Source organism: Cervus elaphus, chromosome 9, assembly GCF_910594005.1.
Source record: "Cervus elaphus chromosome 9, mCerEla1.1, whole genome shotgun sequence".
Taxonomy (NCBI): domain Eukaryota; kingdom Metazoa; phylum Chordata; class Mammalia; order Artiodactyla; family Cervidae; genus Cervus; species Cervus elaphus.
The window spans coordinates 10,507,281-10,533,816 of NC_057823.1; the positions used below are offsets into that span (position 1 = coordinate 10,507,281).

The 26,536-nt window shown below is 53.4% G+C and overlaps 1 protein-coding gene across 4 annotated transcripts in view; it reads left to right on the forward strand.

The window, feature by feature from the left end:
* Positions 1-26,536, forward strand: part of EPS15L1 (epidermal growth factor receptor pathway substrate 15 like 1) — a 105,529-nt gene that overhangs the window by 59,859 nt on the left and 19,134 nt on the right. For 2 of the 4 annotated variants that reach the window (XM_043911087.1, XM_043911088.1), the window contains exons 16-21: positions 2,004-2,168; positions 6,689-6,812; positions 7,700-7,750; positions 9,486-9,622; positions 15,522-15,582; positions 16,581-16,663. In XM_043911087.1, coding sequence (XP_043767022.1) covers positions 2,004-2,168; positions 6,689-6,812; positions 7,700-7,750; positions 9,486-9,622; positions 15,522-15,582; positions 16,581-16,663 — 621 coding nt within the window. Of the gene's footprint in view, positions 1-2,003; positions 2,169-6,688; positions 6,813-7,699; positions 7,751-9,485; positions 9,623-15,521; positions 15,583-16,580; positions 16,664-23,708; positions 23,842-26,202; positions 26,251-26,536 lie in introns of all 4 variants that reach the window. The other 2 variants (XM_043911085.1, XM_043911086.1) reach the window with 2 other exon arrangements.

The window sequence follows — 26,536 nt, forward strand, 5'->3', positions numbered from 1 at the left end:
GGTGGGGTGGGGCTTCTGGGGGCTCCTGCCGAGCAGGGTGGCTGCCACAAGCAGAGCAGTTACGGAGGTGTGTGCGCTGCCCACCTCATTCACGTTAGGTTCTCTCCTTGGGAGGCTTTGTTCAGCCTGCAGGTGAAGTGCGGAGACCCCCCCAGCATATATTCCCTGTCATATTGACTGTGGCCTGGTGGGGTCTGTTTTGCCTTACCAGCCTTCTGCTTCCCTGCTGGAGTGTGCATCGTTTTTGGAGGAGTGGGTGCGGGCTGGGTGAGCACATGACGTTAACTGGTTTGAAGAGAGCCTAGGTTCAGGACCTGTCTCACCAGCCTGGGCCCTTGCACAAGCAAGAAGACAGAGTCCAGGATGCCTTCTGTCCCCATGCAGCTCAAGAGGCGGCACAGCGAGGAGGCCCCACCCTCTCAGGAGCCCCGCTCCTCCCTGGCCTGCTCTGGGGAGAAGGCCCCGAGGCCTGCAGCCGGCTGCCCTGTATGGAATGGCCAAAGGCCTCCTCGCTGGCCCTCGGATGTCCCACCTACATAGGGAGGGTTATGTTTGACCTTGGCGATATCAAAATGCATATCTGTGCTTCTTTTCTTGACCGAATTGATCTCTTGGCTCTTTTTGCCAGTTTACAGGCAAAAGTTAATTACAAACTCAAACCTCAGGGATTTGATAACATATATTGTGCTTTATGGGGCTTCCCTGGTGGCTCAGATGGTTAAAGAATCTGCCTGCCGTGTGAGAAACCTGAGTTTGATCACTGGGTTGGGAACATCCCCTGGAGAAGGGAATAGCTACTGTAACTCCAGTATCCTTGCCTGAAAAACTCCATGGACAGCAGAGCCTGGTGAGTTACAGTCCGTGGGGTCACGGGGTCGGACACGACTGAGCAGCTGACAGTAACAATGTGCTTTATTGTTGATTAATGTCTGTAGAGGCCTGTCCCAGTCAGCCTTTTTGTTACTGTTGTTCAGTTGCTCAGTGTCCGACTCTTTGCGACCCCATGGGCTGCAGCACGCCAGGTTCTTCTTTCTTTTACCATCTCCCGGAGTCTGCTCAAACTCATGTCTGTTGAGTTGATGATGCCATCCAGCCATTTCATCCTCTGTCGCCCCCTTCTCCTCCTGGCTTCGATCTTTACCAGCCTAAGGGTCTTTTCCAGTAAGTCGGTTCCTATTAGCATCAGGTAGCCCAAGCAGTGGAGCTTCATCTTCAGCATCAGTCCTCCAGCCTTTATAAAACAGCAGCCAAGGGGAGGGAGGCGGGAGGGGGGATCGGGGTGGGGAACACATGTAAATCCATGGCTGATTCATGTCAGTGTATGGCAAAAACCAATACAATATTGTAAAGTAATTAGCCTCCAACTAATAAAAATAAATGAAAATAAAAAACAAAAAACAGCAGCCAAGACATAAATGTATGTTAGTGATAATAATAATGATGTTAAACATGATAGCTACTACTTACTAAGGCCACCCTGCCAGACAGTGCAAGAGGGCTCTTACTCATCAATTCCATTTTGGAGAAGAGGAAACAGAGGTGAGGTCACCAGTGTGCAGGAGACAGTTAAGATAAAGCAGGGGTCTGTCTGCCTCCACAGATTGCCATCCTTTCCCTGGCCTCACATGCCTTCTCCAGGAACAAGGAGGAGCAAATGGCAATAAAAATCCCATAAAGCAAAATGACTGCTGAACATCACTTTGAATAGTGAATCTGGATTTTGTCCCAGTTCATTCCGAATCAGCAAACATGTATTTGAATACTTGCCTCTCTCAGGGACCAGGGATACAAAGAGGCCGCCTGAGGGCAGTCATAACGGGATCTCTCTCTCTCGGTTTCTGAGCAGCTTCAAGTCTTGTAAACTTGGCTGCAGGGACATCTGCTCTGTAGACAGGTAACTCAGTTATCTGCGTGAATCATCTGGGGCGGGATGCCCTGAGAGAAAAATGTGTGGCCTGATGCTTTCCACCGCTTTCCGTGCCAACCATGCCTCTCTCGTCCAGGCCAGAAGCAAGCTGTCCCAGCTGCACGAGAGCCGCCAGGAAGCCCAGCGCAGCCTGGAGCAGTACGACGAGACGCTCGCCGGGGCCCCCGGCGTCGGCCTGACCGCCCTGGCAGAGCTGAGCGCGGGTGTCTCCCTGACAGAGAGGGGCGGTTTTGGAGCCATGGTAAAGGTTGAATAAGTGCTTTCCAGTCCTGGGATTGGGTCCTGTGTTGGGCTCAGAGAAGGCCCCTCCTGCTGGACCCAGCCCTCACCAGCCTAATCCCATCCACGTGCAGGGTGTTTCTCGTGTTCGCTGCTCTGCCCCTGCCCACCAGCCCTGCAGCCCGGCATCTGGGGCAGAGCCGAGCATAGGCCTGGATCCTTTGTGAAACCAGTTTGTGAAGACCTCCATCTCTGTGGGCTAGTGCCTCCCATTGGGAGGGCTTCCCCCAGTGGGATCAATTCTTACACATTGTGAAACCCCACATTCTCCTCACTGGGAGGCTGGAAAAGTGTGTGTGTGTGTGTGTCCGTGTTTCTACAAGGAGCACCTTGGAAAATCACAGGTGGAGATAAAGATCAATAGGAATGGCAATCAGCCCTCCCGGGATGTTGCTGCGTCACCCACAAATGGGCCCATCTCCTGAAATTTTCGTGACATTTGAAATGTCAGCACTTGGGTTCATGCCGCATGACCCTGGGGGTCCTGGTGGGGGGCTGCTGGCATCCAGACAGTGTTACTTAGTCCCCTGTTCTGGCCAGAGTTCACTGCTGTGGTCCCGAGTCCTGGCGTGTGCCGTTTCCGGCTCACTCGGGCTGAGGAGGGCATCTCTGTGCTGCTGTGGGAGCCGGGGGGACACAGCTGGTCTCTAGTTTCCTTGTGTTCTGCCCCAAAGCCTTTGGCCGCACGCCCTGCGCTGCTGTCTCTCTCCTCCAGGCTCCTGCTCCTGGCCTTGTTCGCTTCGTGGATTCCTTCCCCTCCCCATAACAGTTCAGCCTCTCTGTCTCTCCTCATGTGAGACTCTGGGCCTTTCTCGACATGTCTCTTTCCTCAGTGGCCAAGTTCTCTGTCCCTAGGATTTACGGGAAAGCTTATGCATAATTCTCCAGAGTGCTCAGAAAATGCTCCTGGTGTTATCTGACTCCCATCTTTGGCCCTCCCTGCCTCCCCCTGCCATTCACACGTTCCTCTCTACTTGGAAATGGCAAACGAGGGAATTTCGTATCCGCTCCAGGGCCCATTTAGGCAGCTTCATCGTTTGAATAGAGACTGGGAACGGTCCTCCTTCCTGAGGTGGAATTTCCCGCCTGACCGTCCGTCTGTGTGTCCCAGCTTCACAGCCTCGCTCTTACTTGTGCGTCTCTCCAGGTGCCCTCACAGCTCTTGGCTTGCCTGTCCTGTCTTAGTTCATGGGACAGCTCACTCTTAAATTCTGTCGCACAGGCTTTGATAAGACGGGTTTCTTTGGATAAAAAGTTGGCAGGGAAGTGTCATTTGGAAAATAGGGATTCTCCCTCACCCCTGCCCCCCACAGATTTTTTTGCTTTTATTTTTTATTCATCTTATTACAGATGTTTATATGATGGTCAATCCATCTTGAAATGTTGACGTCACATGTGTTACATAGAAACCCACAACCACTGTTTGGAAGAAAAACTATATCTTGTTGCACAAATACAATCTTTAAAGCACTCACTTTTTGGTTTGTTTCCATTTCTTAATAAACAGTGTGAAGAGGGCTTTTGTTCACTCCTGGACATTTCAAGACTGTTCCCAAGGAGAGGGAGGTTTCTTAGTTCTCTTCAAAGGGGATGAAAGTAAGGGGCTTAGTTTCCCGAGAACAAGTGTAACCAAAGAGGTGCGTCTAGAACGTTCTTAGTCTGCACAGTTTTACTGAAGTCACTGGGTTTAGTGTTGGGCTCACATGACTTTACTTTGTCCAAGATGGCAGGGTTCTGAAAGCCATGTTTATTCCTTGTGTCTCATCTGCTGATAAGGGTACAGACTTCTTATGCTCAGCCAGCCTACTAGAGAGAAGCAGAATTCAGCTTCACCACAAACTCATCACGAAGGACGGGCTTGTCTGTCACATTCAGCCCTTGGCCTACTGGAGCCACTTTTACTGACTCTTCAGAGCTGATGATTGAATAGGAATTTTGTAAAGGTTAGCTCCACCTTTGGTAAGTGGACATCAGCCCCAGTGGGGGTAGTGATGCCATGGGAATTGGCGCTGGCTATCAAGCAGAGCTTTTATTTTCTCTTGAGAGTGTTGATTGCACCGGCACACCACCACCCAGCCCCCGTCTAAAGGGGAGGAATGTTGCGGAATGCCACCCTGATGCCCGTTCGGAGTTGTCACGTCTGTTTCCTGAGAGGTGCAGAACTTAAGGCTGGCCAGGGAGCTTCTTGTTCACAGTGCTTGCTCTCTGCCACAAGCGGCGCCGATCACCCCAAGCTTGGCCACCACACTTGCGTCTCCCAGGTGGGCAGATGGCTCTGTGCTCCTCAGTAGGTGGTCAGCAGGTGGTGGAGTTGATGGCCCCTTTGTGCCAGGGCAAATCTACTTTCTGCTCCGAGCCTGAAATGGAATCCGAACCCGTGGTTACCCTAACCTCGTGAGTCCTGCCGGGGGCCTCAGGCTTCTCCTTTGAAGGGGAGGGAGCGGCCGCTGTCTCAGGCCGAGCAGTTGCTCCTAGAGAGAGAGAGCAGACCTGCCTTTCAGTTGGGGGATTGCAGCCGGAGCACCCAGGAATCGGGGTCCTCTCCGCCGTTGTCCACTGTTAACTTGACAAGTCTTTCCAAGTGGCAATTGAAAACATTAAAAAAAAAAAAGTACCAATTAGCAGTGGTACATTACTGCTAATTAAAAACCAAATAGAAGCTTCTATTCTATGTAGTTTTCCACGTTGTCATTCTTAATTCACTACTTTATCCAGGTCGTTCATCATCTCTCTCTCTTCTTCTGGAACAAATACGTTCCTCTCCCCAGGGCTGCAGGGCGTTGCTTTTCCATGCCGGCCTCCTGGCTTCCGTTGATTAGGTCTGTTGATGTTGGTCTGTGTTTCAGACCCCCACTGGGTGCCTGCTGGCGCGGGCGCCTCATGGTAGTTGGCACCACAGCATCCTTACTGAGTCTGTGCGTTGCAGACTTGGACGCCGCGCTTGCGGACGTTGGTACTCACTTGTCCAAGACCTGGCTTGGCTTCCCCACCTCCAGGTAAGGAAAATCGTTCCACATCCGTCAGAGGGCAGGGGTGTTGGTCCATTCCTTGGGAGCCTGGGGGTTCCTGTTGGCCTGGTACCTCTGAGACACGTCCTGCTCCCTGGAGTCACCCGGCCCTGTCAGGACCCTCCCGTGGGCACCTCTGACGTCACTGCCCTGTATTTTCACGGACGCTCCGGCTCTCTCATCATCTGGTCTCGGTCAGTTGGAATAATGGCTGAGTTCGCCAGCCCCAAGGATGCTGACACATTTGCCACATTCAAGGAGGATGTTGTGCTTTTTAATGTCATACTGAAACCTGTGTGTTTTCACTGAGGGTGTGTCTTTCTGAACCAAAATATCTCAGTATTTCTAAACCAAGTGCACTGTTTTCCCGCATATATTGTGAGGTCCCTCCCCAACCCCTTTCAGGTAATTTTTCCACTATAAAAACTTGCTCTTCAAAAGCAAAGTTCCCCCCCTGATTTAAATATGCTGTTTGTTTCTACAAATAAGCACTTTTTAAAGAAAAAATGCAAAGTGCTGTGTATGCTCTAGTAGTTCTAACTGCATAAGCACGCACTTCCTCTCTGGATGTAAATAGCCATCATGCCTCTTGGTGTAGAAACAGGCATTTTAAAAAATGCCCACATAGGCAGGCACACTCTGAGGAGGTGGAGGGAGGTGCACCTTTGAACAAGGAGGCTTTGAGCTGTAGTCATTGAAGGGACTCGTTACATTTTCTTTCTGACATTTCCAAAAATATGACTTTTTTTCTGACACAGTGATTTATTAAAAAATATTTCTAATTATGGTAAAAGACACATAAAGTTTACCATCATAGCCATCTTTCATTATGCAGTTCAGTAGCGTTAAGTATATTCATGTTGTACGGTCAAGCTCCAGAATTTCTTCATACCCATTAAGCACTGCTTCCCATCCTCCTGACCACCCACTATTTTACTTTCTATCTCTATGAATTTGATGGCTCTAGGGACTTCATGTAAGTAGAATTACACAGTATTTGTCTTCTGGTGATTGGCTTCTTTCACTCAGCCTAATGTCTTCAGGGTTCATCCATGTTGTGTGTGTCAAAATTTCCTTCCTTCTAAAGGCTGAATGATAATCCATTGTATGGACATACCACGCTTATTCGTTCATCCATCACTGGATGCCGGGGTTGCTTCCACTCGACAATTTTTAAATAGACTTTCATTTTAGAAGACTTAAGGAAAACTTGCAAAGATAGCACAGAGAGTTCCTGTATAACCCACAGCCAGCTTACCCTGTTATTAATGTCTTGTACATTTATCACAATTAATGGACTGTTGTTGACGTTATTATTTAAAATCCATCTTCTGTGGTTTTTTTTAAAAAAATTACTCTCTTTAGGGTCACATCACGTAAGAGGGGAAAATATACCAGTTTAGTATAGAATTCTGTGCTTGGCTTTAAATCTGAAATAATGAAATCCCTGTCCTGTCTCTTTGCAAAATTACAGGATGATCCTTTCAAAAATAAAGCCTTGTTATTTAGCAACAACGCCCAAGAATTGCATCCGGATCCCTTTCAGGCAGAAGACCCCTTCAAATCTGACCCATTTAAAGGAGCCGATCCCTTCAAAGGTACCTCATTGGCACCCACTTTGTCACCGAAAGGCTGTTTGTTTTCTGCCCCTCTGGGTTGTCTCGTGACTGGCAGCACCCTCTGACGTGGGGGAAGGAAAGAAATTCTTGGAGCCTAACAGGCCTCTTGAGTTTTTCACTTCACCTGGTTATGAGGAGCTGTGGTGTTGAGTGGGGGGTGGGAAGAGCTCCAAGATCACTGCTAGATGGCCTCGTGCAAGGGACAGGCTCGGCCCAGAGATTGCGTCCACCTGGCAGGACTAAGATATGTAGATGTAGTAGTGATTTTGGAGCCCCTGGTAAACAGCAGATCCCCCCACCCACAGTCTCTAAGGTCTTAACACAGCGAGTTCACCCAGAGCCACACACGAGTTGAGAATAACTAAGAATTCTAGAAACAAGATTTCCTAAGTTTTCTTTCTTTTTTTTTTTTCTTTGCAGAGCAAAACTATTTCCAAGAAGGCTATCTGTATTTTCCTGAGAAAAATGCCAGGGCAGGGAGGGGGCAGTGGGAGTGCCTTTCCAGTTAGAGACTTGGAGTGGAAGCACCCGGGTTCTGAGGGCTGACTCGGGCAGCTGCCGAGGCTCAGGTGTCCCAGGAGGCGGAGGAGGGGGCAGCTCTGGGCGCTCAGGTTCTTGGAACCCGGGGGTGATGGGGAGGGGAGCGGTGAGCCTTAAGCAGGGCATAGAAAGAGAGTGAATTCAGGCTGGTCCTACATTTCCCCGCCGTTGGGCCCACGTTGAGTAGCCAGAGTTCTTTTCGTTTCATCTTCATCATCCTTGCCATGATGAACTACCTCAGCCACTGGCCACCCTTGCTTTCCCACTTTGCTCTGCCAAGGTCATTTCCAACACAGAGCTGAATGGTTCTCTCTTCTCTAATCCAGGTGACCCATTCCAGAGTGACCCCTTTGCCGAGCAACAGACAGCTTCAACAGGTAAAAAAAGCCTTCGTTAGAAGAACCGTTGTGTGAACTGGTCCTCAGAATATTCCCATTCCTAGTAGCTAATGAGAACCTCCTGTATAGCAGGGGAGCTCGACTCCGTGCCCTGTGACGACCTAGATGGGAAGGAAACCCAAAACAGAGGCGGTGCATGTGTGGATGTATCTGATTTGTTTTGCTCTGCACCAGAAACCAACACAACGTTGGGAAGCAGCTATTTTGTTGTTGTTCTTGAGTCGCTGAGTCATGTCTGACTCTTCATGACCCCATGGACTACAGCCCGCCAGGCTCCTCTGTCCATAGAATTTCCCAGGCAAGCACACTGGAGTGGGTTGCGGTGCCCTCCTCCAGTAACAATTAAAAAAGAAGAATGTTCCATTCCTAGTTCAGGGTGAGGGGAACGGAGAGACACCTTGCCGCTCCTGTGCCAGGGGAGCTGAAGGCAGCCCCGTCGCGCCTCCCACTCTCAGTCCGGTGCCCCTTCCTGCCCGTTGCAGGCGCCGTGAGAGCTAGGACGGGAAAGCCAGCCCCCGACGGTCGCGGGAGCCGACGGGCGCGCTCCTGCCTGCTGTCACCTGTGGTGGCGTCAGGCTGTCCCGTGTGGTACCCGCACACACTCGGGGTGGCCGTGGAGTGAGCAGGGAAGGACAGCATCGCTTCGCACAGAAGCCTAGCATCTTGGGCTTCCCCGGTGGCTCAGTGGTGAGGAACCCACCTGCCGATGCAGGAGACACAGGTTCAGTTCCTGACTCAGGAGGACCCCACACGCCTTGGAGCAGCTGACCCTGGGCTCCACAGCGACTGAGCCCATGGGCCCTAGAGCCCGTGCTCAGCAGCAAGAGAAGCCGCCGCGGTGAAAGCCCCAGCACCGCAGCGGAGGGGAGCCCGAGCAGCAGCGGAGACCTAGCACAGCTAAAAATAAACAAACAAAAGTTTAAAAAAAAACTTTAAAAAAATTGGTCCACATCATAAAGAAAAAAAAAAAAAAAAGCCCAGCATTTTGTTTGCTCCGGGTGATGGGGGCTGCCTTCTCGGTTGCCAGGCCTGCACCCCACATGAACACACTCTGGGCGTGGTGGTGTTGGCATCTTGCTGCCTGTTTATCTCCTCCTGCCTGGTTATTTATTTGTTTCTCTTGAGGTGCAATTCATGTAACACAAGCCTAACAAATTTGCATAGCACAGATTAGCCATCTTAAAGTGCACATGTCACTCACCTGCAGTCGGTTCAGTGTGTTGTGCGCTCACCACCTCCATGTAGTTTCAGAATGTTTCTGTCACCCTGAAAGGAGACCATGTCTGCCACTTCCCCCGACCCAGCCCCTGGCAACCTCCAGTCTGCTTTCTGTCCTTATGGACTTACCCACATTGCTTGTTTCTACTGATTTTATTTTTAAAAATAAGTGTTACTGAGAGGTATAATGAACATACCACAAAACTCACCCATCTTAAATGTAGAATCAGATGTGTTTCAACATGTGTGTAGTCAGATGAGAAAGAAAACATTTGCACTGTCCCCAAAGGTCCCCTCGTGCTCCTCCACCCCGTGCCACTAGGGCTCTGGCAGCTACTTTCTGCCACTATAGTTTTTCCATTTTCTAGAATTTCATGTAAATGGTGTCAGTCAATCGTGGTGTTTTTTTGTTTTTTTTTTTAATGGGAGTTCTCTCACTAAGCATAGTGTTTATTCATGGGGTTTTTTTTCCTTCTCTTTCCAAAACACCTCCCAGATCCATTCGGTGGGGATCCTTTCAAAGAAAGTGACCCATTCCGTGGCTCCACCCCTGATGACTTCTTTAAGAAGCAGACAAAGAGCGACCCGTTTACCTCAGACCCGTTCACGAAAAACCCTTCCTTACCGTCAAAGGTGAGTGATCTCAGGAGGGCCGCTTTCTGGGTCCTGCCCGTCTGCATGCTCTCCGTGTATGAAGGCAGCCCTTCCCACCCCCCTTGGACCAAGTCAGGGCCTCCCTCTCTCAGACTGAGCTTGCTAAGCCTGGCAAGTGAGAGCCGTCAGAGGCCGGGCCATTCCCTGGGAGCTGGCGAGAAGGCCCAGCCTCCTTCCTGGACGGCACGGTGACCGTCCCTGCTGGTCCCTGCAGAGGCTTGCCCTCTGAAGCCAGGTGTCACGCCCAGCAGTCCGGTGAGCCCGCATCAGGATGGACTGTGTCCTGAGCGGCTATCAGCCCTCCATCCCTTTTGGTGCCCCTCTCCTCCAGCTCAGGCCCACTGGCTGGGTGCTCTGCTTGGCCACTGCAGCCCCCAACAAAGACGAAACAACGTGGCGCGCTCCCACGGGTCTGCCCGGCTGCCCCTGAGTGCCCAGTGCTGAGGGGACACTGGCATCAGTCTGCCCCGGCGGCCCCGCCGTGGCCGGAGGGGATCCGGACACACAGCCTGCTGCACTGAGAGCGCTCCCCTGCCCCCAGCGAGCAGTCAGCCATGTGTTGTGTACATGAGGCCCAACAGACTGGTTTAAATTGCTGTCAGCGAGGCTTTAAAAAGCAGAAAATTGACTTTGTGATGGAATGAGAATTTTGTGTCTGAGTGAGGGCCATGTGTAGCTTTCCTGCATGCTCTAGGCTGCATCTCTGTCCTCATTTTACCCATGCCTTGGTTTTTCACTTGTCCATGGACCTACTGGTCTGCAGGACTAGCCCCAGAGCTCCTTGAAGGCAAGGGTTAACCTGGAACATTTCTGTCTCTGAGACCCGTTGTGAGGTCCCCCTTTCATTCCTAATGTTGGTGGTCTGTGCTCTCACCTCTGTGTTTATCAATTTTATTCATCTTTTCCACAAGCCAACTATTGGCTACGTCAATTTTCTCTCCTGTTTGTTTTCTGTTTCACTGATTTCTGCTCATGATTTCCTTCTTCCTACTTTGCTCTTCTGTTTCTGACTTCTTAAGATCCAACCTTAGGTCATTGATCTTGGATCTTTTTTTCCTAATGTGAGTGTTTAATGCTGTGTATTTCTGGGCTTCCCTGGTGGCTCAGTGGTAAAGAATCCACCTAGCCACTGCAGGAGACACAGGTTTGATCCCTGGTCCGGAAAGATCCCGCATGCCGCGAGGCAGCTGAGCCCGCGCACCGCAACTATTGAACCTGTGCCCAGAGCCCAGGAACCGTAACTACTGCAAGCGCCTGGGGCTTGTGCTCCACAAGAGGAGCTCCCGCAACGAGAGCCTGCACACCGCAACTAGAGGATAGCCCGCACTTGCCACAACTAGAGGGAAGCCCGCAGAGCAGCAGAGTCCCCGCACAGCCAAAAATAAATACAATTATTTTTATAAAAACTTACGCGTTTCTCTTCAGGCACTGCTTTCGGTGCATTCCACACATTTTGACATGTTGTATCTTCATTGTCGTTCAGTTTGAGATATTTTTCAATTTCCCTTGTGAATGCTCTGTTGAACCATGGATTATTTAAAAGGTATTGTTTCATTTCGAAGTACTGCCCCCCTCCAGGTATTTTATAATATTGGTTTCTAATTAGATTTATTGTTATTAGAGAACCTATTTTGTATGTTTTCAGTCCTTTTAGATTTATTGAGACTCGTTTTTGGTCTTTGTTGGTGAATGTACAGGGTACAGTTGAGAAGAATATCTATTTGCCAGTGTTGGGTATAATGTTCTGTAAATGCCAGCTAGGTCAAGGTGGTTGTTCTGAAGATCTATGTTTTTCCCCCATTTTTTTTAAGGGGACCACGCCCATGTAGCTTGGGGGATCTTAGTGCCCCAACCAGGGATGGAACCTGGGCCACAGCAGTGGAAGTGCTGTGTTCTAACCACTGGGCGGCCAGGGAATTCCCCCTTTGCTTTTTTTTAATTGAAAGTTTAGTTGATTTATCGTGTTGTGTTAGTTTTTAGTGTATACTACGGTGATTTAATTATACATATATATATATATTCTTTTTCATATTCTTTTCCATTATGTTCTATTAGAGGACTGATTGTCTATTTTTAAGGTGTTTGTTAGCTCTACTAGTTGCTGAGGTGTTAAAATGCTCTCCTATGATTGCAGCATTGTCCATATCCCCCTTAATTCTGTCAAGTTTAGCTACATGTATTTTGAAGCTCTATCAGTTGCCTACATATTGATGATTGTTGTATCATCCTGATGCAGTGACCTTTTATCTTTAAAAGGGTTCCATTTTTCTTCTGGGGATAATCTTTGTCTTAATTTGTTTTTATCACATTTTAAAATCTCCACCTCATTTTTCTTATGCTTACTCTCTGCATGCTTTTTTTATGCACTTAACTTTGAACCTATCTGGGAGTTGAAGTTGATGTCTTTTGTGTTGAGCATGTATCGACAGTTGGGCCTTGCTTTTCTATAGTCTGGAAATCTCTGTTTTCTAAATGGAGTATCTAGTTCATTCACATTTAATGCAGTTACCAATATAATTAGATTCGTCTACTATTTTATCATTTACTTCCTTTTATTCTCTGTGTTTTATTCATCTGTTCCCCTCTGTCTTCTTTTGGGTTATTTGCATGTTTTCTAGGATTCCATTTTGTAGTACTTATTGGCCTCTTTTAACTATACTGTTTTTTATTATTTTTAGAGGTTACTTTAGGGATTGCCATTTTCACACTTAGCTTTTTGTAGGCTACTTGGAATTAATACTATGTCATTTGCTGAAGCTGAAGCTCCAATACTTTGAAGACATGATGCGAAGAGCCGACTCATTGGAAAAGACCCTAATGCTGGGAAAGATTAAAGGCAAAAGGAGAAGGGGGTGGTAGAGGATGAGATGGTTATATAGCATTACAGACTCAATGAACATCAATTTGAGCAAACTCTGGGAGATAGTGAAGGACAGAGGAGCCTGGCATGCTACTGTCCATGGGGTCGCAGCAAGTCGGACACAACGACTGAACAGTATCAACAAACAACACTTAATGTAAAATGTAAAAAACTTGCCATCATGTAGATCCATTTATGCAACCACCCCTAAACAGCAGTGTCTCTGTTATAGTTGTCCTATGAATGTAACACGTCTAAATATATTAAATGCCTTAAGACAGTGTTATAATAATTTTTGCTTTAATCCACTGTATCAGTTTTAAACCAGTTTTAAAGTCAGTTTTAAACCAGTCAATCCTAAAGGAAATCAGTCCTGATTATTCATTGGAAGGACTGATGCTGAAACTGAAACTCCCAAGACTTTGGCCACCTGATGCGAAGAACTGACTCATTGGAAAAGACTCTGATGCTGGGAAAGATTGAAGGCAGGAGGAGAAGGGGATGACAGAGGATGAGATGATTGGATGGCATCACGGACTCGATGGATGTGAGTTTGAACAAGCTTCGGGAGTTGGTGATGGACAGGGAAGCCTGGCGTGCTGCAGTCCATGGGGTCACAAAGAGTTGGACATGACTGAGCAACTGAACCAAACTGAACTGATCAGTTTTAAGGTTGAAAAAAGTAGTTCTTGTTTTCACCCATATAGTCCCCATTTCTCAAGTTCTTCATCCCTTTCTCAAGGTCTGATTTTCCCTCCATGATCATTTTCCTTCTGCCTGAAGAACTTACATTAGCCCTTGTGATGCAGGACTGCTTTGTTTTCATCCTTGAGTATATTTGTGCCCAATCTAGTATCATTTTCCCTTTTGGCACTTGTAGGATGTTGTCCCACTGCCTTCTAGTCTCTGTTGTTCTTAATGAAAAGTTACCAGCCTTTCAGATCGTTGTTCCCTGCATGTAACATGTTCTTTTCTCTGGTTGTTTTAAAAAACCTCTCTTTATCTTTGTTTTTCAGTTTGTGTAGGGTCTGGATATAGTTTTCTTTTTATTTATGGTGCTTGGGGTTTGCTGAAGTTCTTAGGTCTATAAATTAGGTCTTTCACCAAATTTGGTATGTTTTCAGCCATTATTTCTTCAACAATTTTTTCTTTTTTATTCTGTCTTTGTGGGATTCCAGTTACACAGGTGTTTATATTATCCTCAATATCCTCAAAGTTCCCTGAGGCCCTGTTTTTTTTTTTCCCTCTCTTTTTTTCCATCAGATTGTGTAATTTCTACTGATTTATCTTCAACTTCACTTACATTTTTGTCGTTTGTTGGTTAGCTGATCTACTGAAGCTTTTATTATGGGAATTGTACTTTACAGTTTTAGAATGTCCATGTTTCGTCTGTATACTTTCCACTTCTCTACCAGGATCTCCTATCTTGTTGTTCATCTGAAGTGTATTTACCTTTATCTCATTAAGCCCAGTCACTGCTGCTGTAAAGTCATCCTCATCTGAGAATTCCAGTATCTGGGTCACCTTGAGATCATCTCCACTGATTGTCTTTTTCCCTTGAGAACCACATTTTTCTTGTCCTCTGTATTTTGAATAACTTAGAGATATATCCTGTGTGTTGTGAGTACTCTGTTGTGGAGACTTGATTCTGTTGCATTCTTCCAAAGAGTGTGGATGGTTTTGTTTCAGTAGGCAACTAACTTGGTGAGACTCACACTGTAGTCTCTCCCTGTCTGGCCTGTGGTTTCATTCCTGTGGCCTTAGCTATAGACTGCTCTGAGTCTGCCCACCCACACACAGTGTAGGGGTCAGCTTGAGACCCGGGCAGAGCTTATCGTGGAATTTGGGACTCCCATTCTCTGTCTCTCCTTTTAGACCCACCCTCCTTTTCTAAGCTTTGGAAAAGATAGTCTTTTAATAACTGTTTTATCACCATGTTAAGTCAGGCAGTTACAAAGTAGTAAGAAATTTCTGAAAGGATATTATTGTTAAAAAAAAAGAAAAGTTCATTCTTAAATAAATAACATCCAGCACTTCATTGGGACACTGCTGTTCAAAAGGCCCTGGCCAAATAACTCCCAAATAAAACACAGCCCCAGGTTGTTTGCAGCCATGTGGGGATGAAGCCACGTGCAGAAGACGAGGCCTCTAAAGGAGGACACAATGTCAGGACCCGTCGGGGCCCCTGGCAGTACTCAGCGCCGCCAGCCAGACTCCAAAGAGGGAGTGCAAGCGGGTTTCTTTCTGGGATACTCTACTTGAATTATTGTTCAATTAGTCAACACAGTAGATCTTCATAAGAGAATAGTTGATTAACATGATAAGAAGGTTACTTAACATTCTTTGGATTATACTGTTGTAATTATGGTTAGTAAATTCCAAGAGTCTTAACAAAAAGAGCCTGCATCATTTGCAGGTATGAAGATAGCTTAATTCTCCACTGGGCTTTTTGTTTTTTGCTGGGCCACATCCCTTTTTCATGGCTGTGGCTGTCCTGGGATTCCCGCCTCTGAGCTGCAGTGCAGAAAGGCAGTGAGTTTTCTTTTGGAGTCCGTAGCCTCTCAGTATTCTCAGACTGTAGCTATCAAGATGGAAAACCTGGGAGTTCCCTGGTGGTCTAGTGGTTAGTATTCAGTGTTTTCATGGGCCGTGGCCGGAGTCCAGTCCTTGGTTAGGGAACTGAGATCCCACAAGCTGAGCAGTGGGCCAAGATAAAACCTGGAAAACCCAGCCTTGTGCTGTTTTTTTACTACCAAATTTCAGTTCTCTTCCCAAGTCTTGCTGCTTTGATTCACTTCCTAGGTCTTTAGGTGATTGCTTTTTTTTTTTCCCCCGGTCCAGAGCATTTGTTGGTATTACATGCAGGAGGGGTTGGTCTGTTGGACTCTGCCAGGATTAGGTTTAAATCACTGTGTCCTCCCCATGGCCAGGGAAGATGTTCAGAGAGTTTGTGGTTGAATGAATGGGTGATGGGCACAGGAACTGCTTTTCACTCTCTCCTCTCCCCTTTTCCCTCAGCTCGACCCCTTTGAATCCAGCGATCCTTTTTCATCCTCCAGTGTCTCCTCAAAAGGATCAGGTGAGACCGATGGCTTCTTTTACTTCTCTTCCCTGGGCAGCAGAATGGCCCACCTGTTCCAAAGCTGGTGTGTCCTCAGCGTTTGTGTCGTTAGTAAGTAGCACCCAGATCCTCGCCCGAGGCAGTGTGGCCCACGCCACGGCCCTCATCTTCCTGAGCGGGAGCGGGCATCTGCTGGGAAGGAAGCTTGGCTGTAGGGATTAATTCAGTAATAACACCGACATATTAGTTACTCTTTACACAGTCTTCCTTAAGAATGTTTGGTTCGTATGTTTGACTTTTTTTCCTAAATAAATCCAAAGTTCTGTTGAGTCTTGTGCTGTGGGTGCTGGATTTGAGGGACCCTCCCTTCACAGCATAAAACCCTTAGGTGTGCCTCTAACGGAGGGGAGCGTTTGCGGACTGCCTCCCCCGCCCCACCTTGCCTGTGGGAACAGGCCCCACTTGGTACTGCTGCCTTGCCTAGCATCTTGACTTGTTAGTTACAGAGCTTGACTTCATAGGTGGGCTTGTGGGCTACTCCAGGAAAATCACACCACCCACCGAAGGAAAAAGCTCAGCAGAAATCCCTGCCCACAGATGCCCTCCCCACGTGAGCCGTGTGCATGGCAGTCCCCTCCCTCTCACTCCCCCAACCCGGTCCAGCAGGACAGACACCAGGCCCTGTCTGTCCTTCCACGGGGGTCTTGTCACTCCTTCCGTGACTGTGAATGATGCTGGCTGGCAGCCCAGCCACAGGGCTGAGTGCCCCTAGCTCGCGTGGCTGCAAACTGTCTGGCTGAGCTGCACCAACCACAAGCCAGAGTGGGCTGGGCGGCGGGTCGGGGGGGGCGGTCCTGGTTGAGGACCTGCACCCAGAGTCAGCACCCCGCAAACAGACGTGAGCACCCTGGATCTGCCCTGGTGCTGTGGAGAGCTGAGAGAGGCACTTGGGCTTGCCCCCAGGAGGTGTGTTCCGTGAGCGCACTGTTAACTGCCTCTCCTGCTGCTGCTTGCAGGTCCCTTCGGAGCCTTAGACCCCTTCGGAAGTGGGTCCTTCAATAGTGCCGAGGGCTTTGCTGACTTCAGCCAGATGTCCAAGGTAAACCTCTCCCATGGAGCCTCTGCCTCCGCAGTGTGCCTGTGCTGTGGTCGTGGTTGTGGTCTTGTCGTGGCTGCCAGACATAGTTGTTTCATGCCACGTATGTATTTCCTTGGCACCTGTCCAACTCTGAAATGCGAAACGCACGCTCACGTGACGTCGTGAGTCCGCAGACAGGGTCTACAAGGTGTCCGTGGCTGTGGCTGGACCCATTTCCCTTCCTCCAAGTGGCGCTGCCAGAGCCGAGTCCCCCCCGCCCAGGCATAGGCGCGAGGGGCTCCCTTCTGCCCTCACTGGTGTCTCACGGCCGTCAGACCTCAGGTGATAAAGTCGTCCCAATGGCCAAACAAAGCAAGAAGGTGTTGGGCACAGGGGGCCAGGCCTGGCGTGCAGCCCGTGAGGCCGGAACTGGGGGCCGTGGGCCCACATGCAGGAGATATGTCTGCAGCTGCCTGTGGGCAGAACCCAAGAAGAATGTGGAAAGCGAGGGCTGGGCTCAGTCGTTGAATAAATACGCGGGTGCAAAGTAAGCTGTTCAGGAAGGCCTGTAAGTCACTCCTGTTTGGCCTGGGCGGTGTCTGCGCAGCCATAATTACCTGAACTGACTGCAAATGTAGCCCCACACGTGGTGGGATCACTCTGTCGAGAGGGGCTCGAAGGAGGTGTGGCTGGAGAGCTAAATCTTTAACATAGCAAGAAGTCCATTGGGAGAGACTGTCCAAAACAGAGCAAGCAATAAGAGTAGAAGCCCATGACTCTGAGGTACATTCCAGAAGAAACTGCTGAGAAGCTGAAAACGTTGGCCATGGGGAGCTGATCTGCAGCTTCTGTCCTCTGTCCTAACCTTCAGCGTCCCTTGGTTTCGAGTGCAAGCCCGGGTTAACAGGAGTTGAGGGACGCGTTCGGTGTGTGTGTCTTGGCCTCGTCGGGAGGGTGGGGTCCCCCTTCAGGATATAGAACCTGGTGCAGCACAGCCTGTTGAAGCCCCCGTGTTCTCCGTTTATTCCTCCAGTGTTTTCCAGCCGCCTGCTCCCGTCCAGGTGGCCCGGGCTCCATGGCCATGGGGGCCCTGGTGACCACATGCAGATACCGTTCCTGTCCCTGCTCTTCCCCTTAGCTGGGGGGTGGGGGGTGGCTGGAGGAGGAACCCTGGAATGTGTGGGAGCAGGCACCCACAGCCCGGAGTCCCCTACCGCCCACGCCCTCGTACCCCGCATGCCAGCTCCTCAGAGGGGCATCCCGCCTGCTTCACTCAGCCCGAGGGGTGCACAGCTGTCTGGGTGCTGAGTGCTTGTGGTTAGCGACGTGTGATTGTGGCATGTGGCTTCCAAGAAACGTTTGAGGTTTTGTTCAGGTTTTCAGAGAAGCGCGTGAGTGTAAACTGTCGAGGTAGCAAATCTAACTCCTGGCTGGAGGCAAAGCATCTGTTTGCCCACTGGCTGCCGCGGGAGGGAGCCTGGGGGTGCCAGGGTTTCCGTCTTGTCTCCTTCCAGTGCCTGGAGGGAGTCACCCTCCTATGGGAACTGGGACGCTGATGGTCTGGGATCCGCCAGAAGGGGCCAGAGCCTGAGATGTGCCTTCATGTTTACGTGTCACTGTGTGGCTGTTACACACACTCCTCCAGTGGAGCTGTGTGTCCTTGGCTTATGTCCCTGCTTTGTGGGCGGGAAACTGTCCCCTGAAATGAAGAAACCTCTGCCACATGGGGGCGGCAGCCTCCAGGGAAGGGGCTCACACTGTGTTCTCAAGCCAGCACAAGTGGGCCCTCTCCCTCAGAGTCAGGGGAATGAGGGTGAGCAGTGCCCCCAAGGTGGGCCCAGGGGACGAGGACGGGGCATGACCCGAGCCCTCTGCACCAGGGAGCATGGGAGGCTGCGTGGAGTGGCCGCCTGCTGCAGGCAGCGCTCACCTGTGTCCCTGCTGGCGGCCCGAGCCAGGCCGTTCAGAGCCTGGCCCTTCCCTCTTGGCGCCCGTTCCAACCTAGAGTTGCGTTTTCCCTCTTTTATTCCGCTTTTCCTCTCCTTGATCTCGTGTCCTGGATCAGGCCACACACACGTGCACTTGTGACTTTAAAGCCAGCGCCCCTTCCTGTTGGTGGCACTGGGCGGGACAGGGCTGGCTGGGGCCGTGGAAAGTTTGTCCGGCTGTCTGTTTGTTTCCACGATCCCATCAGCTCCTGATCTCATGCCACTTGCCCAGCTCAGTTCAGCGCCATAACCTCGTAGGCCTCTGTTTTTCCCTTTTGGTTCCCTTTCTGTTTTTCAAGAATAACATTGTGTGTATAAATAAAATGCCGAAGGAAATGAAAGTAAAGTGGCAAGAAGGTGTTTTTTTTAACTGCTTGGGTGTGTGTGTGTGTGTGTTTTGAACATCGCTGTCTTTTCTCCACCTGAGTGGGGTGGGGAGGCCATGCAGGCTGGCGCCCTTTCTTAACTTCAGCCAAAACTGGTGCGTGCTCCCCTCTGCCTGGCCGTGCTGGAGGAGAGAGTGCCAGTCTGAATTCCCTGGATTCCTCTGGGAGTTTCTCCAGGTTTGCGCCCTTAGTTGAGGTCCCCTCATACCTGAGGCGATTTTTCTAGGCAGTATTACCTTGCGTTAAGAACACCTTCCCCAAAATAGATCTCAGAGCATCTGATAATAAAAACAAGACTCCAGCTTAATTATTTCACCCCTCCCACCCTAGGATTAAAAAAAAAAGCCAACTATGAAATACTTGACTGCCCTTTGTCAGCCCATTTTCAGTTGTTTTTCAAGCATGCATTTCTATTTAGGGCTTTTTTTTTTTTTTTTAAGTTGAGGGACATTTGTTTTAAGTCAATTCTTTAAACTATAAACCTTTTAGAGCTGCATCTTGTATAGTAGCTTTTCTGTCTGTGCGTTTTCCTTCTCTGTTTTTTTTTTTTTTGGAGCACACTTCACTATAGCCCAGCCAGAGAGCCCCTACCGGCTTTACTGAAACCCTTCTAAAAATAGCAACTTTCCCTGAAGCCGTAGCCTGAGTAGGAACCAGTCAGGTCCCAGAGGAGGCTTCTTGGGAAACTTCAAGTCATGAAAGTCAGGATTCGGAAATGACGCAGGCTTTTTGGTGTCAGAAGTGATAAAACTCCCTGCTGTGGGCGAACTCTTTCTCCCTGGAGCGGGTCCACCAGCCACGCAGTGGGTTTAGACAGCTGAGGGGGCGGAGAGTCGGCTTGGCCCACGGTGTCCCCAGCCAGCCAGGAGGCTCAGCGCAGCTCGCGCTCCGGGGTGCGGCGCACAGCCTGGGTGGATGAGGGCCTCGCCGTGAGCCACGCAGCTCTGGGGCGGGGGGCGGGGGGTCCGCACCCAGAGGCTCCCAGGTGTCCCTCTGCACCCCTTCCTCAGAGCTGGCGCATACCCAGCTCCCAGGACAAGAACGGGCCCACGCAGGGGCCCTCGGAGCTGGTCACGCCCCCTGTTTGCCAAGAAATTGGTTTTGGTTCTCGCCTGCCCGTCTCAGGTTGTGGCGAGCGTGGAGAGCGCTGTCAACCCAGGGCATGTCCTGGGAATGGCAGAAGCAAAAGCAGCTGCGCGCGCGCTCCATCTCCTCAGCGGCTGCTCCGTCTTCTTTCCCAAACAGCAGAGCCTAACCCACTCACTTAGAGCTGAGCTGCAGGTCTATGCTGCACTGTGGCTGTCCGGCTCGCTCCATCTGGGAAAGGCTCTGTGGATGATAGGAAGCAGCAGAAACTGTCGGTGGCCAGCGGGCATTTGCAGATTCTTGCGGGCATCCAGGAGGAGCCTAGTCACCTGCATCCTCGGCATGATGCTGCTTGCGCTGTCTCTGCTGATGTGGTCAGGCGCCGGGTGGAGCCGCTTATGCATTCCCTTTCGACTTCTCGCCCCAGCCCTGCGAGCGCGGGCCAGTCATGATGGTCATTTCACAGAAGAGGAAACAGAGGCACGGAGCCCGGAGCCGGGCCTCCGGGTCCCATCCTGAGGTGCTGTGTGGTCAGCAGGCCATGTCTCCTCCCAGTTCCTAAGCTTCCCTGCATGGGAGATGGAAGGGGTGGCCGGAGGGCTCTGTCCCCAGGCCCGTGGGACGATGTGATGAGATCAGCACAGAATGGATGTCTCCTACCCTGGGGGCCCTCTGAGGTTCCGGGGAGGAACCGGGGTGCCCAGCAGTCTTGGCTGAGGGTGCCGCCGCCCTCTCCAGGCCCCCTCCTTATCTCTGTGGACCAGCCGCCTTTCTCCCACCTGAGAGGAGTATCTGAGACTAGGTACCTGGGACAGGGGTGGCCGAATCCGTGTCCCCGTGACCACAACCCCGTGACTGATGCCTGCCCTTCTCCGCACTGCTCCATCCACGCGTGGGAACCCGGTGCCTAAGGAAGTCCCCAAAGTGGGCTCCCCTCACCCTGCTCTTCCTTCTGTCCCTGACTGGCCCCCCACCCGCGCTGGGGAGAGCACTGCAAGGGCCCGCCCCGGGCCCCCGTGCATCGTCTCCGCTCACGCCCGCTCCGCCCCCGCCCCGTGCGTGGTCTCCCCTCACGCCCGCTCCGCGCCCCCCGTGCGTGGTCTCCCCTCACGCCCGCTCCGCGCCCCCGCCCTGTGCGTCGCCTCCCCTCACGCCCGCTCCGCGCCCCCCGTGCGTGGTCTCCCCTCACGCCCGCTCCGCGCCCCCCGTGCGTGGTCTCCCCTCACGCCCGCTCCGCGCCCCCCGTGCGTGGTCTCCCCTCACGCCCGCTCCGCGCCCCCCGTGCGTGGTCTCCCCTCACGCCCGCTCCGCCCCCGCCCTGTGCGTCGCCTCCCCTCACGCCCGCTCCGCGCCCCCCGTGCGTGGTCTCCCCTCACGCCCGCTCCGCCCCCGCCCTGTGCGTCGCCTCCCCTCACGCCCGCTCCGCGCCCCCCGTGCGTGGCCTCCCCTCACGCCCGCTCCGCGCCCCCCGTGCGTGGTCTCCCCTCACGCCCGCTCCGCGCCCCCCGTGCGTGGTCTCCCCTCACGCCCGCTCCGCCCCCCGCCCTGTGCGTCGCCTCCCCTCACGCCCGCTCCGCGCCCCTCGTGCGTGGTCTCCCCTCACGCCCGCTCCGCACCCCCGTGCATCGTCTCCGCTCACGCCCGCTCCGCACCCCCGTGCATCGTCTCCGCTCACGCCCGCTCCGCACCCCCGTGCGTGGTCTCCCCTCACGCCCGCTCCACGCCCCCCGTGCATCGTCTCCCCTCACGCCCGCTCCGCGCCCCCCCCCGCCCCGTGCGTCATCTCCCTTCACGCCCGCTCCGCGCCCCCCGTGCATTGTCTCCGCTCACGCCCGCTCCGCGCCCCCTGTGCGTGGTCTCCCCTCACGCCTGCTCCACGCCCCCCGTGCGTGGTCTCTGCTCACGCCCGCTCCGCGCCCCCTGTGCGTGGTCTCCCCTCACGCCCGCTCCACGCCCCCCCGTGCATCGTCTCCGCTCACGCCCGCTCCGCGCCCCCTGTGCGTGGTCTCCCCTCACGCCTGCTCCACGCCCCCCGTGCGTGGTCTCTGCTCACGCCCGCTCCGCGCCCCCGGTGTGTGGTCTCCCCCACGCCCGCTCCGCGCCCCCCCCCTCCGTGCGTGGTCTCCGCTCACGCCCGCTCCGCGCCCCCAATGCGTCGTCTCCCCTCACGCCCCCTCCGCACGCGCCTCCCCCCCCCCCCCCCCCCCCGCCCCGCACCCGTGCGTAGTCTCCCCGCCCCCAGTGCATCTCCCCTTCTGGGCTCTTTTGAGGATCACATCCGCGCTTTCACTCTAGTGTCTGCTACTTCCCTTTGTGTCCAGCAGCCCTGAATCTCCTCTCTTCCCTTTTCCCTAGTTCTTTTTTGTGTGAGTGAACACGATCCCCACCCATAGAGAAAGCGATCTCTCTTCAGGGCGCCACTGGTCCGTGCGCCCATCCCTCCGTCAGGGGAGGTTTTTCGTGCCCAGCGCCGTGCTGCGGCTCCCAGAGGGGCGCACATACAGACGATCCGTGCCCGCCGCGGGCAGGTGTGCGCCCTGTCGGTGCCTCTTGCCTTTCAGGCCACTCAGGTAGACAGGAGGGTCCTGGGTGCCCGACCCTGGCATGATAAGCTGTGTCCTGTCAGCTCCCCCTAGGACGTCCAAGCCGGTCCGGGAAGCGGTGGCTGGGAGGGGTCTGGGGGTGGCAGCGAGCTCCAGCCCGTCTCTGAGAAGGAACAGGGGCTCAGGTTGGACGGGAAGGGCTGAGCGCCCCCAATCAGGGACCCTGTGTGTATGGAGGCCTAGGGGTGGGGCACCCGGGGCTCCGGGCACCAGAGGATTGCCCAGAGAGGGTTGGGTCCACCGCAGGGGTGAGTGCTGAAGCGTTGTGCAGTGAGGGGGTTGGGGGCTGCGAGGAAGGCCGTGTGTGCCTTGAGGAGTTCTGGGGTTACCTTTAAGCTTCAGGGTCTTTTCACGCTACTGCCTACCCGCCTGTCATGCTTAGCTTCCCACCTACCTTCCTGCCCACCCATTTCTCCAGGCGTCTCTCTGTGGCTGCTGTGACATGGTCCGATTTGGGTGTGAGATGGTTGATGTCGGGTAGTGGGAGCGCGGGTGAGACCAGGGCAGGAGGAAGCTGGTGGAGGGGCCAGGCCAGAGGCAACAGGAGCCCATCAGAGGCGGCGGTGGCTGTGCCAACATGCGTGGGGTGGGCTCGGGCTTGAGTCCCTGGGGGGCAGCTCAGTGGTGCAGAGAGGGTCTGGTGCCGCTCTGACCAAGTGCCCGATGCTGACCAAAGGGAGAGGGGGTGGGACACATCTCTGAAGTATGAGCAGGAAGCCCCGATACCCCCAGGCGGGTGGCAGGGAACAACTCCCCCACCATGCCCCGCCGCAAGACATAAGCCCATCCAGGCTCTGGGTGTTCTTGCCTGATCTGTGTGTCTGTCAGCTGCCCCTCATGGGCCAGAGGACCCCGTCTGTTGAGGGTGGAGGAAAGCAGGGGTCTGGCGAGCAGCCCTCGGGCCGAGCGGGGGCCCTGCCGCACACCCTGGAGGGCTCGGTGGGCGTCCCTGCCTCCATGTTAATGATTGTTTCTGCCTCTCTTTTCGTGTCCTCTCTTGCAGCCCCCAACTTCTGGGCCTTTCACCTCCTCCTTTGGAGGGACAGGATTCTCAGATGACCCCTTTAAAAGTAAGCAGGACACTCCCGCTGTGCCTCCGAAGAAACCTGCTCCTCCGCGGCCTAAACCGCCGAGCGGTCAGTACGCTTCCTTCTCTCGCAGCCGCCTGCCCACCGTTGCCGGGCGGCGGGGGTACGGCGGGCCCCTCAGCGCACCAGCCCAGAGGGTCCGTGTTCGGAGCCAGATGGGCTCCCCTCTGCCCGTCACGTGGCTCTACACACCTGTGTGCCTGGCGGCGCCTCTGATCCCTCCTGCCCTCGCTGCGTCCTGTGGGCCCCTGGGCTCTGGGCTCTGTGAAGACCTCCAGGGGGGTCTTCAGAGGCCGGGGGCTAAGAATCCTCCGGGCGGTTGGCAGAGCTGCTGCGTGGCCCCTGGCTCAGCATGTAGTCGTGGCCCCTCCGACCTCCCCACCCATCCCGAGCTCTTTCCAGGTTGGCTCATGGAGGGCCCAGGGCTGGGGGCTGGCAGAAGCAGTGGCTGAAGCCACTGCACCCATCCTGCACCTCCAGATTGGTTTAGGACTTGGGGAGGGGTGGGGGGGGTTCTTCCTTGGCTGTGATTGATGTGAGAGGAGCCAGATGGCTTGGGGCTCCCTTTTCTGCTCCTGCCCCAGCATCTAGGCAGGTAGCTCCGAACAGGGGGCTTCCTGCAGCCCTTCCTTCTCCTGGTTACAGGATGTTGCTGGCTTCTCGCAGGATTTGGTTAGCTCGTGCAGGGTACCTCTCTTGGGTGATGGCGATAGTTCAGCAGGCCAGGTTATCAGACTTAAAAGCAGGAAGCTGTTGCTCCCAGTGGCAGAGGGATTCACTGCATTTTCCCAATCATTAGTCTATTCCCCCTTCATGGTCTGCTCTGGTCCCCTAGCAGAATCTCCTGTGCTGCCCCTAGACTATAGTGTCATAGAAGGACCACGTGCTGCTGCGGTCATGCCTTCTATTCACGGCCTTCCTTTCTTGGTCCTTTCTGTTGGGCTGACTCTCTCCTTCCCACCTGAGCACGCCCTGCCCCCGCAGTCAGCCCCAGGGCCTCCGCCTTGTGGCTGGGCAACGGTGGATGCCCCCTCCACCCCCTGAGGTCACTAGTTACGGGGGATCATCAGTTCAAGGATGGCCAGCCTTCCTACACCTGTCCCTAGAACCGCACAGAGGGGAAGCTGTTTAAAAAATGCACCCTCTCCCCTCCTGTCACCTGCTGGCCAGAACTTTGTCTCAGGAGGACAGGCTCTCTGCCCGCAGTGCCCACTTTGGCCTCCTTGTGGATGGGACATGAGAGAAAGCACGCCCGGTGGGCGGGGTGAGTTTATGAGATTTTCTATAAACCATGCTTCAAAGGCATTTACCCTGAAACAGGGCAGGGAGTTTGGGGGAGGGAGCAAAAACTATGAAGGAATTCCCTGTGTCTGCGAGAGGCCGCTTACACCTGAGAGGCTGTGACCCTCGGGGGACACTGGCTGGTCTCCTGATGCAATGGCGTTGGGCCTTCTCCATCAGAAAGATGGGAGCCATGGCAAACCTGTGCACTCAGTGACACGCTGCACGTGTGCGTGCACACGCTGTCACACTGTGCTTGCATGTGCCTGCATGCACGCTGCGCATGTGAAGGTACAGGCACACACACACACCCCCGCCCGGCAGCTCAGCTCGGCATCTGCTGGGCCTCGTGGAGGAGCTGCTCCCCTCGCTGGCCGCGGCAGGCGCCGAGCTCCGTTCTCAGGGTTTCTTGGAAACATTCATCTCAGCCTCCTCCCCTTCCCTGAACCAGTGCGGGGGTGCTTTTGAAGTCGCCCTCGGCTGGCACCTCCCCTTGTGTCTCCCTCAGTGAGCCTCCCCACCCACCTCGGCTTCTGCTTTTAGTTGCCATGGACTTGGAAAGCAGAGCCCGCTGGAGGTGCAGCTGAGCTCCCGGCGGCTGGCCCCGGGGCTCAGGCTTTTCAGAGTCCTGTCCGTGTTTGGGGGAGTCTGGGCGTGTAACCCGGGGGTCTCAGGCTGCCTTTGCTCATCGTGGCTTTGGCCTGCTGCACCCCTGCTGAGCCAAGGCTGGCAAGGTGCCGGGTGCCCCGAATATCTCTTCACATCACGACCCTCAGGGTGCAAGGTCACGACTGTTAACCCGCCAGATTCTGGCAAGACCTGCAAGACTGGACAGGCACCATGATGCCCTCTTAGCAGAACTAGAAAGGGAAGTGAGGGAGGTTCACATGGATGCCCAAGGTCACGCAGCAAGGGGGAGCAGCAGGGCCAGCCCTACACCCAGTGACCCCTACCCCTGTCCAGGCCTCCCACTCCCCCAAGCCCCCTTAGACAGCTGTAATGAGAACCACGCCGCGAGCTTCGGGTGCTCTGGACAACAGTCAGCCTGTGTGCAGTGCTTAACCCGTGAGCGGCCACACCGTGCCCGCATAGAGGCCTAAATGTCTTTCATCTGATTCTCTTACCTAGAAGCAGTGGCTGAACAGGAAACCCCTGCATTGTACACGTTGCTGGGTGGTAGGTACACGCTGTGTGGCGGGTGCTGTCAGAGCACTTGCAGTGGTGCTGTGATTTCATACTAACCTGTAACAACCTGGGGACTGCCGGCCGATCGATGGCCCTGCGAGGGCCGCCTGACCCAGCAGGTGTCATTGAGCAGGGTGGGTGCTGGTGGGGGGCATGGGCTTGTCCTTTGCAGGCTGCTTCCCCGATCGAGAGGTTGGAGCCCAGCCGTGTGCATGTCCCTCCTCTCCCCCGTCTGCATCACAGGGAGCAAGGCCTCTTCAACTGGAGCCGCCCGGCC